Below are 25,171 nucleotides of genomic sequence, written 5' to 3'. Positions count from 1 at the left end.
CAGCATGATTGGAAGAAGTAGGTCAGTAGGGGCTTATATCCTGCGCCCAGGCCCTCTCTTCTCTCTGCTTCCTGGCTGCCAAGAGCTAACAACTTTCCTCTGCATGCTTTTCTGTTATGGTATGCCACTTGCTTCAGGACAAAGCAATGGACCTGGCTGGCCATGCACTCAATGTCTGAAATACACTTTTCCTCTTCTAAGTTGTTCCTGGTCAGGTATTTTGGTCCTACTAATGAAAAGCTGACTAACACAGAGGGACTTGCAGATGGACAGAGAAGAGTATGGTGGGCATTCTGGGTGGAGGGAAGAGTGTGAACAAAGATAAAGTGGCAGAGTTGGGAACTGCACCTTCCTTCTCTACTGTACTTCTCAGTCCAGCACCCTGTATAAAAACACCTGTCGCCCTGGTGGTCATTCAATACCACCTTTTCCCATACTGTTGCCAAGTATTAATTCTCTAGCACCTTCCTCTTACTCTCTAATAAGACAGTGGCTCTCAACATTCCGTTTTAAACACTACAGCATCCCACTGATATCCTGAAATGATGTGAATTTAGCATTTCTTTAGTAGATCTCAGCTCTAGAGTGTAGGTACTTTGCTCAGTGACTAGCATTTTCTTCTTATCTAATATCTACATTAAAAGGAGAGAGATTTATTTTAACTGTGGAGAAAAGAAAAACTACAAGTGTTTGCATTTACAGGAAAAAGTATTCCCTCTCCAATGTGATACCCTTAGATTTTGATAGTATTCAATTTTGGCCTCCATATGTTAATTTTATAATTCAGCCCTTACAAATGAATTTACTTTATCGAACACTCATGGAATACACATTCATATATGTCAAGATTATGTTATTCTAGATTGTCACTTTCAAAGGTAGAAGCACTGTTGCAAAAAGCTTAAAATAGGGACATAAATTCAATCATTTTCACTATAAAACTGTCTTGCAGACCTACAAATAGCATTTTCCCTGCAGGGCCCTTGAATCAATTCTGCCACCCATATTAGAGAAGTTAACAGTTTCTCTTGACATTGAAAGGAGAACATTCCTGTTCTGTATCCCCCTTCTGTGGTTAGGTTCTCATTTTTTGCAATAATTTTAGTAGGCAATTTTGTATATAGAATACAAAGGCTATTTACACTGCAGGCAATTTAAGGATGTAAACTGCGGTTTATTCATATGACTCCTCAATGAGATGGCTTCAATTCACCCTTCAGTACATAACATTTTTTTTTACAATAGGTGAAATACATTTATATATACACAGCTAAATAGATTTTAGTTTGTTTTCAACTGCACTTGCTAATGATAAAGTGAAGCAGAGGAGAGAATCTACATAGCACATCTTTAAAGTGCAGACAGCAGGCTTTGGAATGATGATGAGGATGACAAGGACAAGGTGAGGCCCTTTCATGTGGCAGGCATGTGTTACATAGTTTCATACACCATTACTAATCTTCAAAACCTCCCTAAAAGAAAGCTATCATTATCCTTGTTTCACAGATGAGAAAACCGAGACAACAAAAGGTTAGGTAATTTTCAGAAGGTCACACATCTGGAATGTGGCTTAGGTAGTATTAAAAAGACTTTCTGTTTGCTCAAAAATTTTGTGTCCTTTTTTTTTACTCTATGATCTTTTCAAAAGAATGCTGATGATTTCAACTTAATTATAACTCCTTATTGAAAGTGGGCAAATGTGTCAAGTGTGAATTTATTAAAAAAAAAAAGTTCATTTTAGCCAAAGAAATATAGCCCACTTAAAGTGTCAATAAAGTGATGCTGGTAAAGTTCCCTTTAAATTTTACATTTAAGGAAACAGTCACTGTTAACAACCTGCAAACATTCATTTTTAGCTTAAAAGGTTAAGAAATCATATACAAATTCTCAGATTTCACTTATGTAGAAAGGTAATTTAGACACATGACACCTTTTCCACAAAGGACCCCCTAAATCAGCTGACATTATTGTCATTACAAGAGGTTAAGTATTTTTATTTCAGATTTTTATCTTTTCATACCACAAATATGTGTAAGTGCTTATTATTTGTAGCAAATGCTAGGGGTGGATATTTTTATTAGAATGCTGGCACAATACACTTTCAAAATTAATTCATAGATGATGTGTTTTTCATTCTGTAATATGGTGCCCAAAGAGATCTACTTCCTGAATCTGAAACAGACATTGAAAAAGCTAAGTGAGTATAAAAAGCACTGAGGCAATAAAACCTGTACCTAGACAAGTACTTTCAAACTACTGTTAAGTGCACTGAGAGGGCTTTAAAATATTGTTCACCATTCTTACATGAAAGAAAAAAATGTCTCAGGCCATGCCTGTGGCATTGTACTTTGGAGATTCAATCACCTACATATTAATATGTTCATGCAGACCGTAAGTGAATGAATAAGTATTTGCTAGAATAGCAATTATTATAGTACTATTGTGAAAATACTTTTATTGTAATCAATGAAATGTGAGATATATATTTATGTATGTTATATATATTTCAAATGACATGCTTTCTACAAACAATGAGCATAAAGTATTTTTTATTTGTAAATGTCTGGCTTAGAATTTAGGCATAGTTTTTCTGATGGCTGGTGAGTACTGAATTGAACAACTCAAGGGTTTAAGTATCTGTTGCTCTGACAAAATACTATTCAGATCTTAGGATCTTTGTATATCTTGTTGTAAACATAAAAATAGCACATTATATGGAAGGCTACTGACATCAATGTAGGTTTTATTATGTGCTCACCTCCAGTGTATCTGTACTGCTTCACATGAAAATGCTTCCACAATTCCCTATAGACATTTTTATGATATTGGCCAGACTTGTTGCTCTTACAATCCAGAGAAAAGTAGAAGAATTACTAGAGTCTGCAATAAATATTCAAACTGCCTTGTTACCTGAAAAAGCATACTTATTCATTTGATTTACTACAAGATAAATCAAACAAAATCTCTAGGTATCCCTCAGATCAGACATGTGTTATAGTATACTTATCATATTGTAGCACTACTATCTGGTTGCTCTAGGCATTAAAAAAAAAAAAAGCACACACGCTAGTACATTTGACCCAGTCTTAGAATTATCATATTAGTGGGTGGCTGGATTATTGCATTCGAGAGTGACAAGTCTGTTTATAAAACTAAATTTAAAGTTCCTTTGGAATCAAACTCTATAAAAAGTATAGCTACTTGGCTGTTCTAAGAAGCCTTGATAGAAATTCAGATTTCCTTGCCTCTGTTGCATTCAAATGGGAGAAAAATGTTAATAATGAAGCATCAGTTTGTAATGTTAGTTTCCAGAAAAGAAGGAAAAAAGGACACAAAAAGGGAGCAGAAAGCTTGCTGAAAGAGCATCATTTTTTCCATACCAGCTATTTGCCCTAGACTTACAGAGACTGGCTTAAGTATATGCCTCACCTCTATCTCAGAACTATGGTAAAAGGGAGAATAAAATTAAAAGGTCAAGATACAATCATGCCCATCTTCCTTAGTTAAGTAGAAGAGGGCTTGAGTACCTTCCTTCAGAACCTGCTCTGAATGTAACCTTTCAGCAGGGCAACAGGAATCCTGAATCAAAATCTATCATGTCCTGGTTCCAAAATCCTAATTCCCCCATAACCGGCTGCCCTATCATTTCCTCTGCAGCCTTACCACCTTCTAACAGCTATAGAAGTGGCTCTATCATTATCATTAATTTATTACAAATATGGTTTTGGTCTATCTTCCCTCGTTAGAATGTAAATGGCTTGAAGGCAAGAATGCTTGTGGTGTTCACTAAGGAGTCCACGTGTCCAGTGCAAAGGCTGGCAGTCAGTCTTCTGTGAAAATCAGCTGAATGAACAGCTCCATGACTTAGGCCCAGAAATTAAGCCTGAGTATAAAAAGACCAATGGCATCAAAAGCCAACTGTGATTCTAATGAAGAGCATATTTGCCTCTTCTAGACAAGGATTATAATTTTAAATGCATCACACACTCATAAATTTAATTATGACTTTTGGTTTTATGGTTATCTACATAAAATCCTCCAGAGCAGACTAATTCCTACAAGCCTTCAATGGAAGTTCAACAAAAGCAATGAAAATTCTAAGACATCTATTAACCTTCATGTTTAGTTCTGAGAGAGTACTTTTCGTCTCTGCTTTATGTGGGAGACTGTGTTACATCATCGTTTTATGGAAAAACGATGACAGTCTTATAAATGTCTATTTATTCAAATGACCTCTGAAAAGCAGTCTTCAGGCAGCATGTAAGATCCAGCACAAAAGAAGGGCAGAACAGTACTTAATGCTCAAGTTAGAAATGTGAAATATACGGAAAGATTTATTATTAGTTTCCTCTTATAACCAGACAGAACAAGTCGCAAATTGTCTGAATATCCACAAGATGAATTTCAGCTCTAGTTTTGGCTTAGACCACAAAAAGTGTTTTAGTAGCTTTTTAACACCAAGACTTTCTTCCTGCTCCTCTCCCCAGCGCCCCCTCATTATTTGACTTTATTACTTCACTTTGAAAAAAGTCAGATTTTACTAAAGATAAAATTTGTCAGTGTAGGAAAACATACTAAATGCCTGACAGTTTTCACAACACTTTTTAGAAAATAAAAAGCAGAAAATTTAACAGAAAACTATCATGGACATGTTTTATGGCTAAAATGTGCCTCAGGAATCATACGTTAAGGGAAGATTAAATGCTTCTAATCAAAGTTCAAAGTCTTCTGATGCCATGATGATGCCACAGTAACAACTTGGTCTATCTTTATTTCTTCAACATAAGATCCAAGAATAAAAATTATGCAGTATTATAGTAATAATATAAAGAAAATAGTATGCACCTCCCCAATGATGTTCATTTAACAGTTTCAAGGCAAATATCATTACTCCCAATGGCTTTGAAACCACTGGGTAGAGATAGACTGGATATATTTCTGCTGTAGATGTCATGAAAATATATCCCAAGTATACAATTTTTTTTACAAGATCATGAAAGTAAACAGTCAACTCAAGAGCAAGATAGAGCTTCCAAAACATGTATCCCCTGCTTGCTTACTTATTTCAGATGATAAACTGCTAAATGAGTTTTGAACACTGAAGATCAAAGTCAGCTAGAGCCTGCTCACACTTGATTTCATGTTTATCTTGCTAGTATTTTTAGATAATATAAAGAACTGCTTTTTATTAAAACCTTACTAGCTCCTAGGAATTGGTTTAAGTCTTTGCAAAGATTATTGGGTTTCACCCTCAAGTCTAGAAAGCAAGTGTTCTTATCATTGGTACTTTTCAGATGGAGAAACTGAAGGACAGAGAGAATGTGAATGACACTGGTGTCACATGATCAGGCACAACAGAATTGGGGCTCTGCCTGTAAGGCCCCCAAAGGCCTGTTTCTTTCCTTCTATGCTACCTTGCCTCACAGATGCAGATTTCCTCAGGCAACAAACTAAACTTCTGCTACATCAAAGATGCCAGACACACAGCAGAAAGGTTTTCTGAGCAGTGACTATATGGAAGAAATCTAATTAAAGGGAACATTCTGGAAGGACAGTTTCATAAAACTATCCTGAGCAGTCACCAGATTCCACTTTCATTTTGCATGGAAGGCCACAGAGTGGACAGGAGTGGAAGGACACACTCTGAGGCTCCTCAGTGGCACCAGGGGAGATGTGCAAGCCTCCACCTGTACAGGCATTTTGGCAGGTTTACAAGTCTTCCATAAATAGAAACATTCCTAAGAAGTTTACATGAACATAACATGTTTACATCATTCTCTTAATTCTTCATAGACACAAGATATATACTATTCCCCAGGTATGATATGTAATATGATGTGACAAAAAGAATAAGATTAATATTCTTCATCTGTTCTGTTGCAAGGTGACTGTTATCAATTTGAATACTCCATTATATCAGCCACTGCTCCAAAATGGGGCTAAAGAGTTTGTTATTTTTCCTTCAGGGCTTTCAAAATAAAAGCTAAAAATAATAATGAATCAATTGATCAAAACAGGCAAAGCAAACCCAAAATATCACCGAGAAAATTATGAACAGATTAGGATAAAACCCAAAGTTTTAGCCATCATCGTAACACAGGCACGAGAGAGCACAAAACTGAAAGGTGATACCCCCAAAAAGGTCAAAATAATCGGCAGCCAGTTTGCAAAGACCCACCAAAGAAGTTAATGGCAACTGAACCCACTTAAACACATTGCTGGACCACAGCAATGAGGCTTTTTCACCCACTGTGTGCACAGTGCTAGTGCCTTGTGGCACTTGCGTTATCACCAGTAGCGACAGGTGAAAAGCTCAATGCACTGCCTCATTAAGGAGGCCAGCAGCATCTGGAAACTTGTTAGAAACATAAACTCTCAGACCACATCTCAGACTAGCAAGAAACTGCATATCAGTAAGATCCCTAGGTGACTGGAATGCATGTTACATACAGTCTGAGAGGCCCTGGAGTAGGGGCTGGAGGTCAGAGGGGAAAGGTTAGTAGGGCTCTTTCCTTGGTGTATTCTCCAAGGCTGCCTCTGTCTGTGGCTATCAAAAAACAACTAAAAGGTAAGTTCTCAGCTCTGAAGACAGATCAAATAGCTCTGGCATAAACAGAACCTTCCTTGGTATCAGGAGAATTATCCCAAGTGGGCTGCAGATTTGATAGGGAAAGCCCAGGAAAGCCAGCCTAGAATACTTCAGAAATTCATCAGTGAGTTGTAAAGAGGGACAGTGAAACAGTAATGTGTGCAATAAGGGGCTCCCCCTAGGTAGTATGCAGAATGAATGTGAGGAAGAGGGAGAAGAGCCTGGCAAGCCTGCTGCACCAACCTGGGGGCTGCAGTGGAGAATCTGAGGGTAGTGAAGGGGGCTGGATTTAGGGGAATGATAGATGCTTTTGGAGGACTCAGATCCAATGTTCACAAAATGAGGAGGTCTTTGTCAGGAAAAAGAATGGATGGACCCTAAGTCAATGAGGAAAGAAGAAAAATAAAATATTTGGATATAGCATGGAAGTAAAGCGTATCCTTGATGTTGCAGATTGGAAGCCATACTCCATAGTGACAGGAGAGGGTTTTAGCTGGGTACAGCGGTGCATCCCTGTAATCCCAGCAGCTCAGGAAGCTGAGGCAGGAGGATAGCAAGTTCAAAGGTGGCCTTAGCAATTTAGTGAAATCAGAGGTAACTTCGGGAGATGCTGTCTCAAAATAAAAAATACTAAAAAAAAAAAGGCTGGGGATATGGCTCAATGGTTAAGTGACCCTGGGTTCAATCTCTGGTGTTATGTTTAGATATGGTGTCCCCCAAAAGCTCACATGTGAGACAATGCAACAAGCTTTGCAGAAGAAATGATTGAGTCATAGCCTTTACCTAATCAGTGAATCAATCCCTAGTGGGATTAACTGAGTGGTAACTGGAGGCAGGTGGGGTGTGGTTGGAGGAAGGGGTCTATTGGGAGCGTGGCTATGGGGTATATATTTTGTACATGGAGAGTGGAATCTCTCTCTCTGCTTTCTCATCATCACGTGAGCTGGTTCCCTTTACCACAGTCTTCTGCAAGGATGGTTCTATGTTCTGCCTCACCTTGAGCCCCCAAGGAATAGAGCTGACTTTCTATGGACTAAAACCTCAGAAACCATGAGCCCCTGAACAAACCTTTCCTCCTCTACAGTTGTTCTACTTTGGTCTTTCAGTCACAGCAGCAAAAAAGCTGACTAAATCACCTGGTACAAGAAAACAAAAACAAAAACAAGTGGATTCTGGTCTGTAGTGGCTTGGATCTGATCACACCACAGCTTAACAGCTGTGGAACCTGGGAGAGATTACTTATTACTTCTCTCTGTACTTTATTTCACCATCTATAAAAATGGGTGCATAAAAGTATTTACTACACTGTCATATTGAGGACTGAAGGCAATAATATATGCATAGCCTTTAGCTAATGGCATTCCACATCATGGAGAAGGAAAGGCCCCACTTGACAAACGAAAACTTAAAAACTCAGGGGGACTGTTAGAAAGGATCCAGAAGCAGGAGAGGGTGGTGAAACAGTATAGCTAGATCTTAGTAGTAAAGAAACCTGCTAAGTGGTAAAAAGCAACAAAAAGACAGAATAGGTTGTTACCAAAGTAATTGAATTGCTATTTACTCAAGGCCCAGAAGAATCTGCAGAGTGAGGATACAGGAGTGAAGGAGAGACACACGACAAGAAAAGATGAGCCCTTCCTGACTGTGCCCTTGGGAGAAGCTACATCTAGTTCTGGCTTAGGAACATCCTGAGGGTGAAGCTCCCACCAGAAGATCAAGAGTGCATCTCCACCGAGGATCGGGGCTCAGTCAGCATGTTAAGAACTGCCAGCAGAAGGCCGAGGAAGGGCAGTCATGGCAGCAGGGCTGACACCACGGGACAGAAAACAAAGCTTTAGGATCCTGCTAGAAATAAAAAGTTATCGAGAAGAGGGAGATGATTTCTCTGTTAGAAAGGTCTGGCATCTGCCCAAAAAGCAGAGTCCATACTCAGCTCAGAATTCAAGTGCCAGGAACCCAAAGAACTGAAAGGCAAGGGTAAATAGGGCAACTGAAGTGCACAGGAATAAATTGACCTATTTGCTCAAGGTTTTAGCCAGCAGAGTTTTAGTTCAACGATTGTGGATCTCAATAACAGCATTCATATAGAGCAGAAGCCAAAATACCTCAGGTTACTGTGAGACTTGGGGCTGACAACGGAAAGTTTGATCTGTTTCTGGGGGTAACTTTTTTTAACCTCCAAAGGTATTTGGGATGACACTGTGATAAACTCTTAATGGGAGACATGAGTACTGGGGCTCCTTGCTCAAGTCTGAGGATGCTGACTGAAGTACACCAGAGAGAGAGGCCAAGATGTGCCTGTGAGATTAGTTTTAGGGAGCTCTGGTGCCACAGTGGTAGGGAGCCCAACTATCTCTCCATTGAATATAACCAAACTCTCTGGATGAAGCGTAAAACACAATAACCTTAGTACTCTAAAATGTAAATGAAAGCAGCCAGATGATGAGAGGAAATAAAAAGTGATCGCTCAAGTGGGGGCAGTTCCTATTTTACTTTTTCTTCCTACCTTGGGCTTTGCCTAAACATGGTGAGGCCCCATCTCAAAGCTGCAGAGGGGAGCAGTGGCGGTCTCCACGAAGAGACTCAGAGCAGCTCAGTCTCCACAAAGGTTCTGGGCTTAACCCTGGGCAGGGTACCAATGTCATGAATCCAGAGCAGGACAATGAAGGCTTTGAGAAATGAACTCAGTGTGAACCACTGTGCATGTCTCTGACTAACCCAAGTGCCACATGCAGGGAACACACCCAAGGCAGACACTGGAAGCTGACCTTTCCTAACCTAACCTTTCTTAGTGACTAAGAGGGTCAACCCGGGTGGGCTGCTGCAAGTGTGAGCAGACACCAAGACCAGGGAAATCAGCTGAGAATACTTTAGGAATTCACTGGTGCAGCCTACAAAGCAGCCCATGTTCTTTTTTTGTGAGTGTGTGTGTGTGGGGGAGGGATAACAACACTCCCAGTCAGTAAAATGAAATGTTTAAAACATACAAGATATAGAAAATATGCAACATACAAAGAACAAGACAAAGGCGACCAATTCTCAAGAAACAAACAAACAAACAAACAGTTGACATCCCCAAGATGTCTCTGAAGCTAGAGTACAAAACAATAAAGCATCAGTCTAACTCAGCGCCGTGAGCTAAAGATAAACACACTTGTAACTGTCAGAAAAACAAAATCCTGGGCAGACCAACAGCAACCATGGAAAGGAATTAATTGGTAATTTAACAACATATAGAAATCAAAATGCGAAGGAGAAAATTGACTTGGGGGAACTAAATACCAAAATGATAATAGAAAGAGTTGGGGATTCTGGAGATAGACCAAAAGACACTATTGAATTTGAAAAAAGAGGGAACAAAGTACCCGAAAAATATAACCAGAGCCTCAGGAACTGTGAGGCAATATTGGAAGATCTAATGTATTTGCTATTGGCATTCCAGTGACAGTGGGTGTGAGAAATCAAGGACAAGGGCAGGGTTTCTGAGCTTAGTAGCTCAGATGGTGATCCCCTTGTGTTTTATCCCCAGTTAATGATGCCTGGTTAGGACTCTGGCACCTACTGCAGCTCAATAACAGCTTTATTTTCCTTTGGCATTTGCCACGATTAGGATCTTAAATGTCCCCCACAAGGTCCACATGTTAAAGGTCTAGAACCTTTGAGAACTGGAGCATGATGGGAGGTCCTTAGGTCACTGGAGGTATACAACCCCCAGGGGGAATATTGGGAACTTGGTCCCTTTCTCTCTCTTTGATTTCCTGATGAGGTAAGCAGTTTTGTTCTACTTCTTGCTCTTGAGCTTTACCACAGGCTCAAAGTGATGGGGTCAAATGAAATTCCTTGATGTTTCATATACACTTTATATACATGGCCTGAGGATAATTTTTCATAAGATTTTCACTGTGCCTGTACTCTGGCTGCAACCTACCACATGAGGTCAGGTGTAAGATTCCTTGTAGAATCATGCTGGCACTCAAAACCACAAGCCAAAATGAGCTTTTCTCTTTATAATTAGCCCAAGTATTTTGTTTTGGTGTTGGATAGCCGATAACACAGCATCCTTCCTCTTTATACCCTATGGGGACTATAGAGAGGGGTGCTGAACTACATTCATCTGTACCCTGGGGCAGAACATAATGAGCAGGTCCCACACACAGGATGACTGCATCCTGTAACCTGCTTTTCCTTTGGAAGAGTCTAGGGGTTGGCTATTTCTTTTCCATAACCATCAACCACCTATATCTGTTTCAGACAATGACTTCCTTTCATTATTACCTGGGTATTCAGACTCATAGTTTAGCCTCATCCACCTACTCTTTCTCACCCCTAAGGAAAAGGTTTTTATTGTTAGCACTTACAGGGGGGAAAAAAAAAGGTAAAATTCCTATTTTAATCAGATCTCCTATGGAAAGGTCAAAGCTCACTATCCTAACTTCAAGAAGTGATGATCATTTTTTTTCCACCAGTGCTGGGGCCTGAACCCAGGGACATTTTATCACTCAGCTACATCACAAATATTTTTTATTCTGAGACATCTTGATAAGTTACCCACCTGACCTCAAACTTGTGATCCTCCTGCTCAGCCTCCTGAGTAGCTGGGATTACAGGCCTGCACCACATGCCTAGGGGTCACCTTGATGTTAGGGCAATGAAGCGTTACACTATCATGTTATCTCTGCCCCTTTATTACAATGGATCTCCTCTGGACTGAGAAGGAGAGGCAATGGGAACAAAAGAGATGCTGCAGGGATCAGTGCCATGAGGGAGGGGCACAGTGGGGACAAAGAGAGGGAGACAGGCAGAAGGCCAACGAGGGACCACTGGATTTATCCATGACCACCAGCACCATATGAGTCATGGTATGCTCTTACTCATCAGCTTGACTATCAGGGCTAGAAGTTCAGACGCTGTGAGTTCTACCTAACATCAATACTTAGAGAGGTGTGGTGTGGGGAGGTTCAGGTGAGGAGATGTGAATACTGCTAATAAAGAAAAATTGGAATTTCCTTGGAGTTAATGCCTGATGGTGCTAATGATCACTTCCAGTGCCATTAGAAGTGAGCAACTGCATCATTTCCCAAGATTCACCACCATCTGTGTTGTAACCTTTCAAAGTTCTTCACCTTACCGAGATGGGGCAATTCCTTGGCTTTCCATTTATTCTCTTCCCTGTAACTGTCATTTTGAGTTTATAAAACGCCAATTAACAAGAGACACCATGCTCCTTTATTATAAAAACTTTTCCAAAATTATTGGCTTGGATCCTGGAAACTGACATGGCTCTCACCACATTTTTAAAGAAACACAGTGGAGGTGGGGTAGAGCAGCACAAGGCTGGGATGTCTGTGAAACTGGACAAGATAGATGTGAGAATGTTAATGTGAGCAGAAAGACCAGCATGCACTTACTACACCTCGAGGCACTTTTATTAACTGATAGCCCTGCTTGGAATACCCTAGAACTCTGTGTTAATAATTTGTTTTGCTGAAGCTCTAAAAGCTGTAAGAACCTTCTACCATGGTGACTGCTCAAAATGAATGGAAAAATAACTTGCATTATATTTTGAAATATTCATTTCTATTATTTAGTTACTCTGATACATCTATTATTGCAGTGGGGTCTGCTATCCCCTCTCCCAGAGAGGCTTCCCCAGCATGCCAGGACTAATCCTCATAGAAGCCTTAAAAGTCTCTGAATGGCATGTAAGTATGAAAGACTAAAAAGATTTCATTTTAGAGACTAAGCAAAGACTGTTCAAGATGGGATTTTTAGCTTGTAAATGTCAACTATGATACACTTCAAAGTTAAATGTTTATTATTTTGCACATTTTTGCAGAATTACTTTCAAAAACACTTACCAACCAAGACAACAAGTCTGTATTTCTCATTAGTTTGTCGCCGATATGGTGTCACTTCTTCATATGTGGGTACGTCTGCTGTATCATACTGATCGCTCTTCTTGCATTCATACATGGATTTATTTGTTTTCTTGTCTTTTCTGCTAAGACGAAAACTTCTTCTAAAACCAGCTGCAAATAAAAAAAAAGGTGTGTATGTGTATATATATATATATATATATATATATATATATATATATACATACATATATACACACACACATATATAATATGTAATAACATATGTAATAACTAAAAAAGAAAACCCCCCCAAAAACAAAACAAAACCTTCAAAGTTGGGGTAGCTTGAGGTAGAGTATATGCCCAGTATGTGCAAGGCGCTGTGTTTGATCCCCAGCACCACAAAGACCCAAAACAAAACAAAAAATATTCTTCCAAGTTGTGTCGAATTTTAATTACCGTAATTGTTACAAGTGCATTTAGTAAGGGAAACAACTTAGATACTAAGCAACTTCATCAAAATAGAAAATCTATAAGAGGATTATCTAGCATTTACTTATGTAGCAATAATAATATAAATTTCATTTGGTTCTAAATCATGAAGAGCCTTTTTCAGAAATCAGTGAATAGAATAACTGTACAATGAAGCAAAAAAAGCCAGAAATCACAAAGATTATTTATCATAGACTTACTGGTGAACACATTTCATAAGTTAAAAATCCTAAACAAGCATTTAAAACATAAATGACAAACTCTTTCATGCAGTATAGTAAGAAAAAAAAGATATTCTGAGTAAAAACCTAACAACATACCTGTGGCACAGACAGCATCTATCATTAAATAAAAAACAAAACCAAATTAGGGAAAGCACAGTGTTGAATATGCCTATGCACAAATCAGGATGACAGAAGAATCAGGCTCAGTTGAGAACAGGTCAGTCCTAAGCAAGTCATTTAACGATAATGTGATTCTAGCAGGATGGAGTAAATGACTGAGCTTCCAATAGAAACTCTATGCATCTATGATGTGAAGCACACAAAATGAAGTAAGTTTCAGGATAGGTCATATGACGTTTTACTAAAATAATAGGTCATATGACATTTGGAAGTCACATATCTTTGCCCATTCAATGACCAAGGTAGTGCATTTCCCCTTTCCATATGATGTTTTACTAAAATAAATTTTTTATATCTTTATTTCTTTTTATGTGGTGCTGAGGATCAAATCCAGCACCTCGCACGTGCTGGGCAAGCGCTCTACTGCTGAGATCCAGCCCTAGCCCCTAAAATAATTTTTAAACACTTAAAAAATTTCATGTGTGCTTTATCTTTCCCCAGCTTGGACTTAAATATTTCAGCTAAAGTTCCTTTTCTTAGTTAATGCCACTTTCATTCTGTTTACTCTTCATGCTGTCACATGAGTCCGGTTTTATTTCATTTCTAGATATGTGATAATCATCACACATACTATTCAAGAAAGCACTACGATGTGCAATGAACTCTATAACTAACCAACTCGATCTCTCTCAAAATCCAGACTTTAAGGAGAGAGAAAATACTTTGTTTATTGAAACATTATATGTATTCTACATCAGCTCCATAGCATTAGTAAGGGAAAATTAGATTTCATACGTTTAAATGTATAAAAATATATTTTATTTAAAAAGAATATTCATCAAGCTAGAAAAATAGAAAACTTTTTTTTAAATACATATTTTTAAAAACAAAATGTAAAAATGACATAATTGATCTAAATGAATTTGGGGGGATATAAAGGAAGTGAATAATTATTACCATTGGGTTTACAAATTAATAGGATGTAAACTAATTAATATTGAAACATGTAGTTGTATGACTCTCCTTATGGATTCAGAGTGTAACAAAAATTTGTCAAAATATTAAGAACAGACTAATAAAATTTGGTCAGATAATGTATTTCTGTGACTCTCTAAGAGTTGCTCTGAGTTGAGGGGATCCTTGGATTACTTCAGGGAAATAATTACTTGTGAAGGATTTGAAATGAGGAAGAAAGTCTCTTAAGGTCCCTTACAGAGGTAAAGAGGAGAAGCACACCTCCCCAGTCATGAAACCAGGCCACAAAATAGGAGGAAGCAAAATGCATGACCTTGGTTCTGGGATGGACCAAGATGTGTGACTTTCAAAATCCCCCGTGCTGAGAAAATGGAATCTCCTATAGGAGGGGCCCAAGGAAGTACTGTTCCTCTTGTTTCCTAGGACACTGGGAGAGATTTGTGAGAACCCAGAAAAAGGATACCTTCTATAGGTGGTCTTTACAATAGCAAAAGAGGTGGTGAGATGCTTACAATGACTCCCATGTGCTAGTCCAGTGGCTCTCAGACACGGGTCTCTTCCTAATTTGCAGCCTCTAGTTATCCCAACCCACCAGTTACCCCTAACTCCGTCACTTGTGACTGCTGACTCAAGAATGGAATTCAGAATAACAGGACTTACAATTTAGTACAAAAATTACACGTTAGCTATTCTAGTTAGAAAAGGTCAAATGTGGGTATTTCACAGTGTTCTAATTTCAGGTTCCCATGGTTCTTGCCTCCTGAGAAGCAATTATAGATAAGCAGGTAAAACTACAAATTCCCTCACAATTATTCTTTGTATAGAAGGAGGGTTTTCCTTAAGTCACTACAAACTTTTAGCACAGGAATAGACATAACTAAAACATAAATGCTTCATCCAAAGCAAACAAAGTCCAAAAGTAAAACCTGAATTTTTTTCTGATCAGTGAATCACAGCTAAATCCTAAATTTCAGAGCAAGTATTTATCTAATTACGATTCATTGAAGCTTTTAATTTTCATCATAAACAGTTGGAAGAGAGAGTGGGGAAAAGAGATGATGATCAGATTTCTATGTGAGGTTGTGCTGACAGACATCAAAAGATGGAGACCATGTTCCATGGGATGGTTTGGTGCAGTGGAGGGCTTCCTACAGAAGAGTCGCTTGATAAACATTTCCAGAACTGAAGTAATTAGAAAAGGCAGTGACCAAAACCCTGTCGTTCCTGTTTCACCTTAATCAACAAAGCAAGCATGACATATTCGATGTTTTCACAAGAGTTAAAATTCACACATAGAACAAAGGACAGAACACTTCGTAAACACCTTAGAGCTGGAAGGAACTCTGGGGGTCATCCAGGCCTGCTCCCTCTCCTAGGCACAGATGTCCCTGGTGACTGTCACTCTTAGACTCATACCCACCCAGCTTTTCAGTAGGGACTTCAAATCAAGTGGGTACACAAAGATTCTGAATGAAGCTTCAGTGCCTTGACCCATATACTTATTTGACAAAACAGGAGCAAAGATGGTCAGGTGGCTACAGGACTCTCTGAGTGCAGGAGAGTCACTGAGTGTTAGGAACAAAGGCTGGAGATGGGCATTCTGCACATGCAGTGGTCTCTGCCGCTGACTTACCAGAGGCTGTGTATCTTGGGGAGCTTCTCTACTTTAAAATGCGAGTAACAGCAGTATCTACCTCTCAGGTGGTTACAGATTAAATTGTTCAGGTAGAGCATCTGAGCCAGTCTCCAGTCTATGGTAAATGCTTCCACATGTTAGCAACAGGCTGATGCTTGATTATGTCTCCAACTACTTGAAAATACCTTGAAGGCAGGAACATGTATTCTTTGTATTCCCATAGCCCAGACTCTAGAGAGAAAGGGAAAAGTACTTTCGTAGGCCTAATTAATCAGTGGTCCAAGAAATACTGAACAAGCCTTTTACTAATTTATGTTGATATTCATCTTTTACTGAACAGATTACTTATTATGTCATGACATAAAAAGGTGATTCTTGGCCTAAGTTGTGCTTATTCTCTTATTAGTAATATCAGTACCAGAAAAACAATATTAGTGTGGTAGTCATTGATATTTATTGAGAACTTGCTAGATGTCATGCTCTGCTCAAAGAATATTATGTGGATTAGTTTATCTAGTTTACGTGGATTTATTTAGTTCTCACAGCAACCCTATGCAGTAGATGTAATGATCCTCATGTTTAAGTAGACCTTTCAGTATAATAAAAAAAATGCATGCCATGGCTTTGCTTTAAAGTAGCAAATGATGAAGTGAAGAAGAATGTTTAAAAGGCCATACACAGGTGCATCACAGAAAAAAATGATGAGCTTTCTGTGATTTTATAAAATAATTTATGGGGAAAATTTATGAAAGAGGAACAGAAGTTTAATTTAGGAATTAAAAATATAATTTTTTTTCTCTGGGGGAAAAGACAGCTTCTAAATACAGTTAAGTAATTTTTTATATTGCTCTATATTCAGATGGTGTATAAATTACAAAGAATATGTGAGAGTATAGCCCACCTCACAAAGCCCCCAATCTGCTAGAGGGTACAATAATTATTCTCAAACACTTGTAATTTAAGTTGTTTTCACAACATGGGACCATACTATATGATTTTTTGCATCTATTCTAATGTCTGATTTGATTTTCACATTTTTTTCAAATAAAAAAATATCTGGGAAGTTGTGATTTGGTTATTTTCAAAACTGATTAATTACAATGAATTTGTGTAACACATTCATAAAAAGAACATTAATTCTTACATACTCATAATTCTTAATATTAACCTTAAGAATCGGTTAATAAAGTAAGTTTCAATATTGTAGATAAAGTTACACCTATATTATAATTTTAAATGTTAGCAGTAATAGTTTAAAAAAAAACTTGGAAGAAGCCAAAATATGCAGAAGTATTGAAATGATTAATTAAATCATGAAATACTTCAAAGAACTAGGGTTAAAGCCATTATGATTATATAAAGAAAACTATATAACACCATAGAAATGCATTTTGTATAATAAAACTGGAAAAAGCTGGATAGGATACAATAATCATACTTGCTTTATGTGTTTTACTTTTTTATGAATATGAAAATTGTTATAAATAAAGAAATATAGAATAAAATAAAAAACAATGGTTGGGTCAGGTAGCAAAGGCTATGGGCAATTATTTTATTTTCAATGTTTTATGATTTATAATTGGAAAAGAAACCACAAAAATAAAGAGTTCATATGTGAAAAACCAAACAAATAAAGCCCATTACTGGCAGATTTATTTGTGTGGTTATACCAACATATGATACAAAATATCTTTGATTATGTCTCAGAGGCAGGTTTTCATCTCCTATGTTTTGAATGATTATAGCAATAGACAAGTATCTCCGTTCAAAATAGTTAGAAATAGCCAATAAATTCAAATATAGAGCTAGACAGGACAGCAAAAACAATGGAAATCTATAGAAAATGAAACTATGGTATAAGAATTAAAGATCAGGGAAAACAGAACCAGCAATCTCACACAAAAAAATTAAGTTTTGAATACTTAAAACCAAAATAATAAAACTGATGTGAAATTTTTTAAATCACAAATTATCATATTCTTTGATGTCCACAAATAAGTAACTTCAATGTAAATTTTAAATGTAATAAATATTTATTAGTTTTAATAGTCTCATTTTCATAGATTGTGCCATTTAATATGGTATTTTATTGAAAAATACATGATCATACTATATAGAAATATGCCCATTAACACAGAAACCATTACAGCCCACGTTGCTCACCAGCAGTTAAAGGCCTTAGAAATCACACATGTGAATAGGAGAAAAGTGGCCCTGACTTTCTGTTAACTCAAAGAAAATAAATACTGAATTATTATGCAGCCACCTGCAATTTTTCAAATGGGATTCAGATTTGATCTTTGATTACATCTCTTTTAGACAACCAACCTGGTCTAGTAACATCAGATACTGTGCATTTCTAATGTCTAAGTAAGCTTTTAATATGTTTAGATTTTATAGATGTTTATAGCAAGAGAAAAAAAATCTTAATGAAACTTTCTCAAATCAGAACAAATATAGGTCATGGGTGCATCCAATATTAAAAACTTATAGAAAGATCCATGCGAAATAAAGTTCCTATTTTTTTAAGAAATATTTTATTCGATGTGAACATAGTCAAGAAACCTACTTAATTTCCAAAAAGGAGACACATTTTTTGAACTGTTTTTTCTCATCTTCAATATACTAAAATGTAGATCTCTTTTTGAAAAATTGGGAGTACTGCCAAAAATTTATGAGAATTATTGTCTGCATCTTAAAAATCAGGACAGTTTGATCAAACAAATATTTAACTGGTTTCATAGGTGCCTTAATTACAAGGAAAGTAAAACTTTAAAAAAACTTAAAAAAATTTTTTAAAAATGTACACATTAATAAAAACAAAGCTGCTTAAAATTATACAATCTTTCCTTCCTGACAACAAAATGAACATTTTCAGGAAAATAAATATTCTGAATATAATGCCAACGTTGTTGTAATGATGCAAATCACCACAGACAAATTTTTTGTTGTTGTTGTGTTTTTTGTTTTTTTTTTTGGCACCAGAGATTGAACCCAGTGGCGCTTAACCCCTGAGCCACATCCCCAGCCCTTTTTAAAATTTTTATTTAGAGATAGTTTCACTAAGTTGCTGAGTCTGGCTTTGAACTTAATCTCTTCCTGCCTCAGCCTCTCAAGCAGCTGCAGCTGCTTTGAACAGAAAATTACTGAAATGCTGTCCCCTAAGGTGCCAATCATAAAGTTATCACAAAGACAATGAAGGATAATTAAAAACAATCTTAAAGTGACAAGTGAAGATCTGGGGAGGAATCTGAAACTGAGGGGGAAAAAATGCCAATACACAACTGTAGACGTTAATGGGATCTGAAGAGCCCAGATTAATCAGTTTCTATATTCATCATCAATGCTAGGAAAAAATCACCAAAAAACCATGATGCACTATCAATACCTTATTAACCAGTCATACATATGCTAATTTTGTATAAAAAGGAGAAACAGGCTTTTGAACAAAGGGAAAAAAAATCACCTCTGGGATCTTACAGGTTTTAAAGTTGCTCAGCTCATCTCAGACTAAAAATAAAAAGTAATTGATAAAACCACAGACGTTAATATATCAATTTACAGTTTCCAAAGGAAAAATTACATATTTTTGTTAAAAAAAGTTTTCCTGATACCATAGACCATTTTTTTAAAAAAAAAAATTATTTTCCAAGGTACATCAAAGGATCACCTTAAAAAATAGAAAAGCTGTATGAGAATTTAATTTTCTGATAGCCATCTCATAAAGAAATGAGTTCTTATTTACATTTTCAAAATTATGAGAAAATACAGTGTGTATACATAAAACTCCATAAAAATAATAATTCTGAACAGAAAACTGGGTTTAAAATTTTAATGTTTTTTAAATTGAAAACTCAAATTCTTTAAGCAGAAATGACTTCCTCCTGTCAGAAAAATAAAATATTTTCAAGTAGTATTTCAGACATGTTACATTATGGAGAGTTTTTTTTTGTTGTTTGTTTTTTTTAATTCAAGAAAGAACCTGTAAAACTTTGGAAAGAATGCCTCTAGATGATTTTTGTAAAAGAATTTAATTTTGAAGTATTAGAGATATTCTGACATAGCTGTACTTACATACCCAACAATCTTCTAAATGACTGGATGTTGTAGTAAATGGGAATTTTTAGTAGATTTACAAAATCAGTAATGTAACTTATTGAGAATCAATGGTGTTTAAATATAGGAGAAATAGGATTAGGAAAGAATGCAGAAGTAGAGAATGGGTAAATAATAACCTTTAAAAGAAATAACAGCAAATGAAAATTCTTGTTTTTATTTAACTTTTTGATAAACACTTTGGTTAAGTAGATGAACAGTCTGAGCATCCGTAAGTCCCAAATTGATCTTGTTTTAAAGGAATGCATGAAGTAATCCAGCAAGGACAGGAGTAAAGAAAAATCCACTTTTCAGGAAATCATTTGTAAGAAAGAATGTCAGAAAACAGACGCTTGATTTGCTGTGCTTTGTGAATTGATTAGAACAAATTTTCTATAAAAATTAACCAGAATAAAACATTGTGCAATTCTTACTAATGTTAAAAAACTTAGTAACTCTTCATATGGACTATTTTTTTCTGCCGTAAGAAAAAGGAGAATCTTTAAAAGCGGACTATTCAACTACACAAAGCAATTACACTTTGTAAGCAACACCACGCACATAGACCAAAAACACATAACTACACAACATTCACCAAAGCTAAGTAAAATTTCCAAGATGGGGAACATGGATTAATTCTAATAATTCATATACACAAATACAGTATGTACACATAAATAACTAATCAATCTATAAATGACAAATGTTCATTTATAGGCAGCTCTTGGCTTGTAGCGATTAAACTTTTAAAAGTATAATTTAAAAAAAAATTTCTGCAATTCATACATACAGTATAATTACTTATTAACCTTCATGTTTCAAAATTTTATGCGGACTACATATAACTTATATTACCCAGTCACTGAGCTTTTCCCTTCCTTCGAATAAATAATCAAACCTTAACCTCCAAGAAATGACATATCAATAAGAATCATACTACAGAGAGTACTTCCACAACAGTGAAACTTTATTAATTATGCTTTTAAACTACAATTCCTATGAAAATCAACATTCAAACCTTGAAGTGCCATAATGTCATTTTTTTCAAAAATCAAATTATGTTGATGTGACATTTATTTTTCAAAAATGTCATCTATCATCAGGTCAAGGGCTATTTATATATGCTGTTTTGTGCTTGATTTTATAATATTTAAATTAAATGAAAATAATCAAATGTCTTACATGAGCTATTGGCTTGATTTAGATCCACTGTAGTCAAGGGCTCTACAAGTATATCCTGGACAGTTCCATTTTTTGGTTCAAGGATATTCTGTTTTTAAGGTAGATCACTTCTATTTCTTCTTTGGAAAATACAAGGTATGAAAGTGAATAAGCCAAGGATAAGTTCCTAAAATAAGTGAGAGCTTCAGAAATTCTCTTAAGGAATCCTTGCTAAAGATCTCAAGAGAAGGCTGAATTTCTAGGAACTCCTTTGGTTATTTTCCAGAGCTACTACTCTAAGATAAGACAAAAGTATTATGTGCTAAGGATTGAAACAAATATTCTTTAAAACTAGTGTCACTGCCATGTATTTGGGAAAGTGGTGGTGTCTGCTGGGACCTGATGTATCTATCCCAGAATACTATGATTCCTTCATATGCTATGTGGTAAATGACTAAAATGTTACAAGCCCATTCCATCTTGTTGAATTACACCGTTTAAATTATGAGAAAGACATGCTATATAAAACATACCACATCTCCAAAGGAAAGTTTTTTTTCTCCAATGCAACAATTACCATAGATATAATTTTTAAAGTATTATAGGCAAAAGTGATGGTCAATTTATGTGTTGCATTGATTGGGCCATGGTGTCCAGACATTTATTTGGTCAACATTATTTTGTATGTTTTTGTTTCTCGATTGACAGTAACATTGGAATATGTTACTGAGTCCCATCTACAATGTGCGTAGACTTTGCCCAGTTAGTTGAAGGTCTTGATGGAACAAAGACCTCCCTGATTAAAAGCAAGTCAACCAATCTTTAGAAATGCTTTGTCAGGTCAAGGAAGTTCCCTTCTGTTCTTAGTTTGTTTTTATTACCAAAGTGTTGGATTTTTGAAAATGTCTTTGAATCCAACCAAACTGCTATCAACAATGTCCACTAAGGTCACCAATAACTTCCATATTGCTAAGTTCATTGTCAGTCCTCATCTTCATCTTGTTTGACCTCTCACTCTTTCCTCCTTGAAATTTTACCTTTTCTTAGCTCCCAGAAAAATGACATTCCTGGTTTTCTTCCTACATGAAGTTCTTTTGTTGTCTGTATCTACACTCCCCTGGTTATTCTTTCCAGCTTCAATTCCCAATGTATCCTAAACAGAAAACCTAAACTTTCCTCACTGCAATCCACTCCTCCACAGTCCTTCCTATCTCAGGAAATAGTAACTCAATTAGGAAATTCTTAAATTTCCTAAGTTTTCAAACGGTACACTTATCCTTGGTTCTCCAATATGTCTAAATTTTTTTCCATGTTTTTTTATCGATGCAGTGAAGTTGTACATAATGATGGGATTTATTATTACATACTCATACATGCACACAATATAACAATATAATTTGGGGGCTGGGGTTGTGGGTCAGTGGTATAGCACTTGCCTAGCATGTGTGAGGCACTGGGATGGATTCTCAGTACCATAAATAAATAAATAAATTGTCCATAAACAACAACAACAAAAACAAATTTTTTTGATTCTTAAAAAAATAATAATAATTTGGCCAATGTCAGTCACCCTGAGAGGTATCTAAAAATTTTGTTCAGAATATGACACCTTCTCACCACCTCCACTGATGATAACCTGGCTCAAGGGGACAATCATTTCTGGCTTCACTTACTATGGTAGCTCTCTGTTCCTGCCCTTGCTCTCTTCCAACACATTCTCAACAGATCAGTCAGACTGAGCCTTAAACAGGTCATGTTCTGCTTCTCAGAATGCTTCAATTATTTCTTATTTCACATAGAGTAAAAGACAAAGTACTTGCCCCTCCTTACCATAATCATGTGTTTCCTCAACCACTTCAATTCTCTCTTGCTCATGCTGCTCTGGTCATGTTGGTCTCCTTATGGACCCCCAGGTATAATGGACATCCTGCCTCAGGGTTGCCGGACATGCTTGTTGTGCTATCTGGCATGCCTGCTTCCTGTAACATTCCATTCAGGTTTTTGCTCAAACATGACCTTCTCAGGGGGGCCTTGTTCAATCACCCTATTTAAATTTGAAAGTTCTTTCACTATTCTGTTCCTGCTTTACTTTTCTTCTTAGGACTTATTACTATCCAGTGGATTATATAATTTATTTAGTTATCCACCCTTACTCCCAATTAATGGATTATATAATTTACTTAGTTATACACCCCTGTTTATTTAGTATCCACCCCTATTCCCAATATGGAAGTGCTAGGAAAGAAGGATATTTGCTTTGATCCCAGTTGAAACTCTGTGCCCATTACAGTGTCTAAAACATAACAGGCACTCAATGAAATAGTTTTTAAAAATCCAGAAATAGCATCACAAGAAAGTTACATTTTGTACATAGCAGAAGAAACTGCCAACCAAAGCTAAAAAGACTTCTCAAGAGAGGACATGGGACTGGGAAAGAAGAAGATAGGGGCTCCTGTCTTTAGTCTGCAGACTTGAAATACTATTTGGACTTTTCCACCAATAGAACAATTTCATATCTAATGGATGCAGTATTTTGATAAGACTGAAGTAGAGCAAATTATTATATTCTATGCATGCATGATTATGCTAAAATGAACCCCAAACCTATGTATAACTATAATGCACTAATAAAGACATTTAAAAATACATAAAATTTTAAATTATTCTAAATAATTTTGTTGTGGAATATATAAATGAAACTTCAGAAGAAAAAAAGGAAATAATTAACAGATTTGGCTATGTTAAAGTAAAATGTCTATATGCTGCAAAAGTCGGCACAGAAAAAGGTAAAACACAACCAAAAGACCGGAAGAAAATGTAAGCAACAGAGGAAAAGTTAATATTCAAAACAGAGAAATGGCTCACCAAATTAACCAGAACTGACAAAGTAACCCAGCAGGAGGCAAAACTATTAAAGGAAAAAAAGAAAGAAAAACTACTAAACAGTCACAGTTGCACTAAATCACTGCACACTTTAAGGTGTTTGTTAAATATATACCTCTACCATAAATAAGTTTTGCCATTTATGTTAGCATGTTGCTTATGAGACTTCTTTTTAAAACATACAGGATCTGTAGGTGTTTTAATAATTTGGTTTGTGTACACACATTCTTTTTTAAACAGAATTCTTTTGTTATATGTTTCTATTCTCAGGTATCTTCCTCTATTCTCTTTTCTCAGTGGTATCTAAAGAAACTTCTATGTACATAACCCTTGTGATAGACTCTGGCTGTATGTTAAAACAAGTTTTTAGACCAGGAACAAATAATGTCATAATGCATCCTGGAGTTTAGGTCTATAATATCCTTAAAGGTCCATGTGTTATAGCCCTGTTCCCAAAAGTGGTAATATTGGGAGGTGGTAGAAAATTTAAGAGATGGGGTCTAGTCCTTTAGGCCATACCATCAAAGGGGACTGTGGGATTCTGGCTCTTCTTGTGTCTTGCCCATTAGGTGAATGGTTTTACCATGTGTGGTTGCCATAATGTGCCGCTACGGGCCCCAAAGTGATAGGAACAATTGATTGTGGACTGCAAATCTCCAACATTGGAGCTATATAAACATTTTCTCTTATTAAGTTTATTATTTCAGGTATTTGCTACTTTGAAAAAAATTGATTAACACAATGCAAACATATTACACTCCATTGGCTGAATTTTTCCCTTTGCCATAGAAAAGTATGGAAAGGAAACTATTGTTTCTAAGACTAGGAGTTGAATGCAGTGAATGGCTACACTCCACAACCACAGCTTGCAAATCCAAAATCCTATCCAAGCCAGACTGGTAGAAAAATCATCAGGTGCATTCTGCCAATGGTAATATATCTATAACATAGTTAGTCCTTGAAGACTGAACCCCTCTTGGGTTACTTTTACTTCTCCACAGATGAAACTACAGATGAAGTACACATATAACAGGAGAATGTTAACTGATATCCTGTCAAAATTGGCAATATAAGGAGGAGTGGTGGGGACTGTACTGAATAACTAGAGAGCCCATATCCCATTTAAGCAGTTATCCAT

At 36.5% G+C, this 25,171-nt stretch overlaps 1 protein-coding gene across 4 annotated transcripts in view; it reads right to left on the bottom strand.

The window, feature by feature from the left end:
- Positions 1-25,171, bottom strand: part of Mpp7 (MAGUK p55 scaffold protein 7) — a 227,482-nt gene that overhangs the window by 17,955 nt on the left and 184,356 nt on the right. For all 4 annotated transcript variants that reach the window (XM_071599942.1, XM_071599943.1, XM_071599941.1 and 1 more), the window contains one exon: positions 12,448-12,618. In XM_071599942.1, coding sequence (XP_071456043.1) covers positions 12,448-12,618 — 171 coding nt within the window. The remainder of the gene's footprint in view (positions 1-12,447; positions 12,619-25,171) is intronic.

This window comes from Marmota flaviventris, chromosome 12, assembly GCF_047511675.1.
Source record: "Marmota flaviventris isolate mMarFla1 chromosome 12, mMarFla1.hap1, whole genome shotgun sequence".
Taxonomy (NCBI): Eukaryota; Metazoa; Chordata; class Mammalia; order Rodentia; family Sciuridae; genus Marmota; species Marmota flaviventris.
Note: the sequence above shows the minus strand (reverse complement) of the source record. Positions and strands in the feature narration are given on the sequence as shown.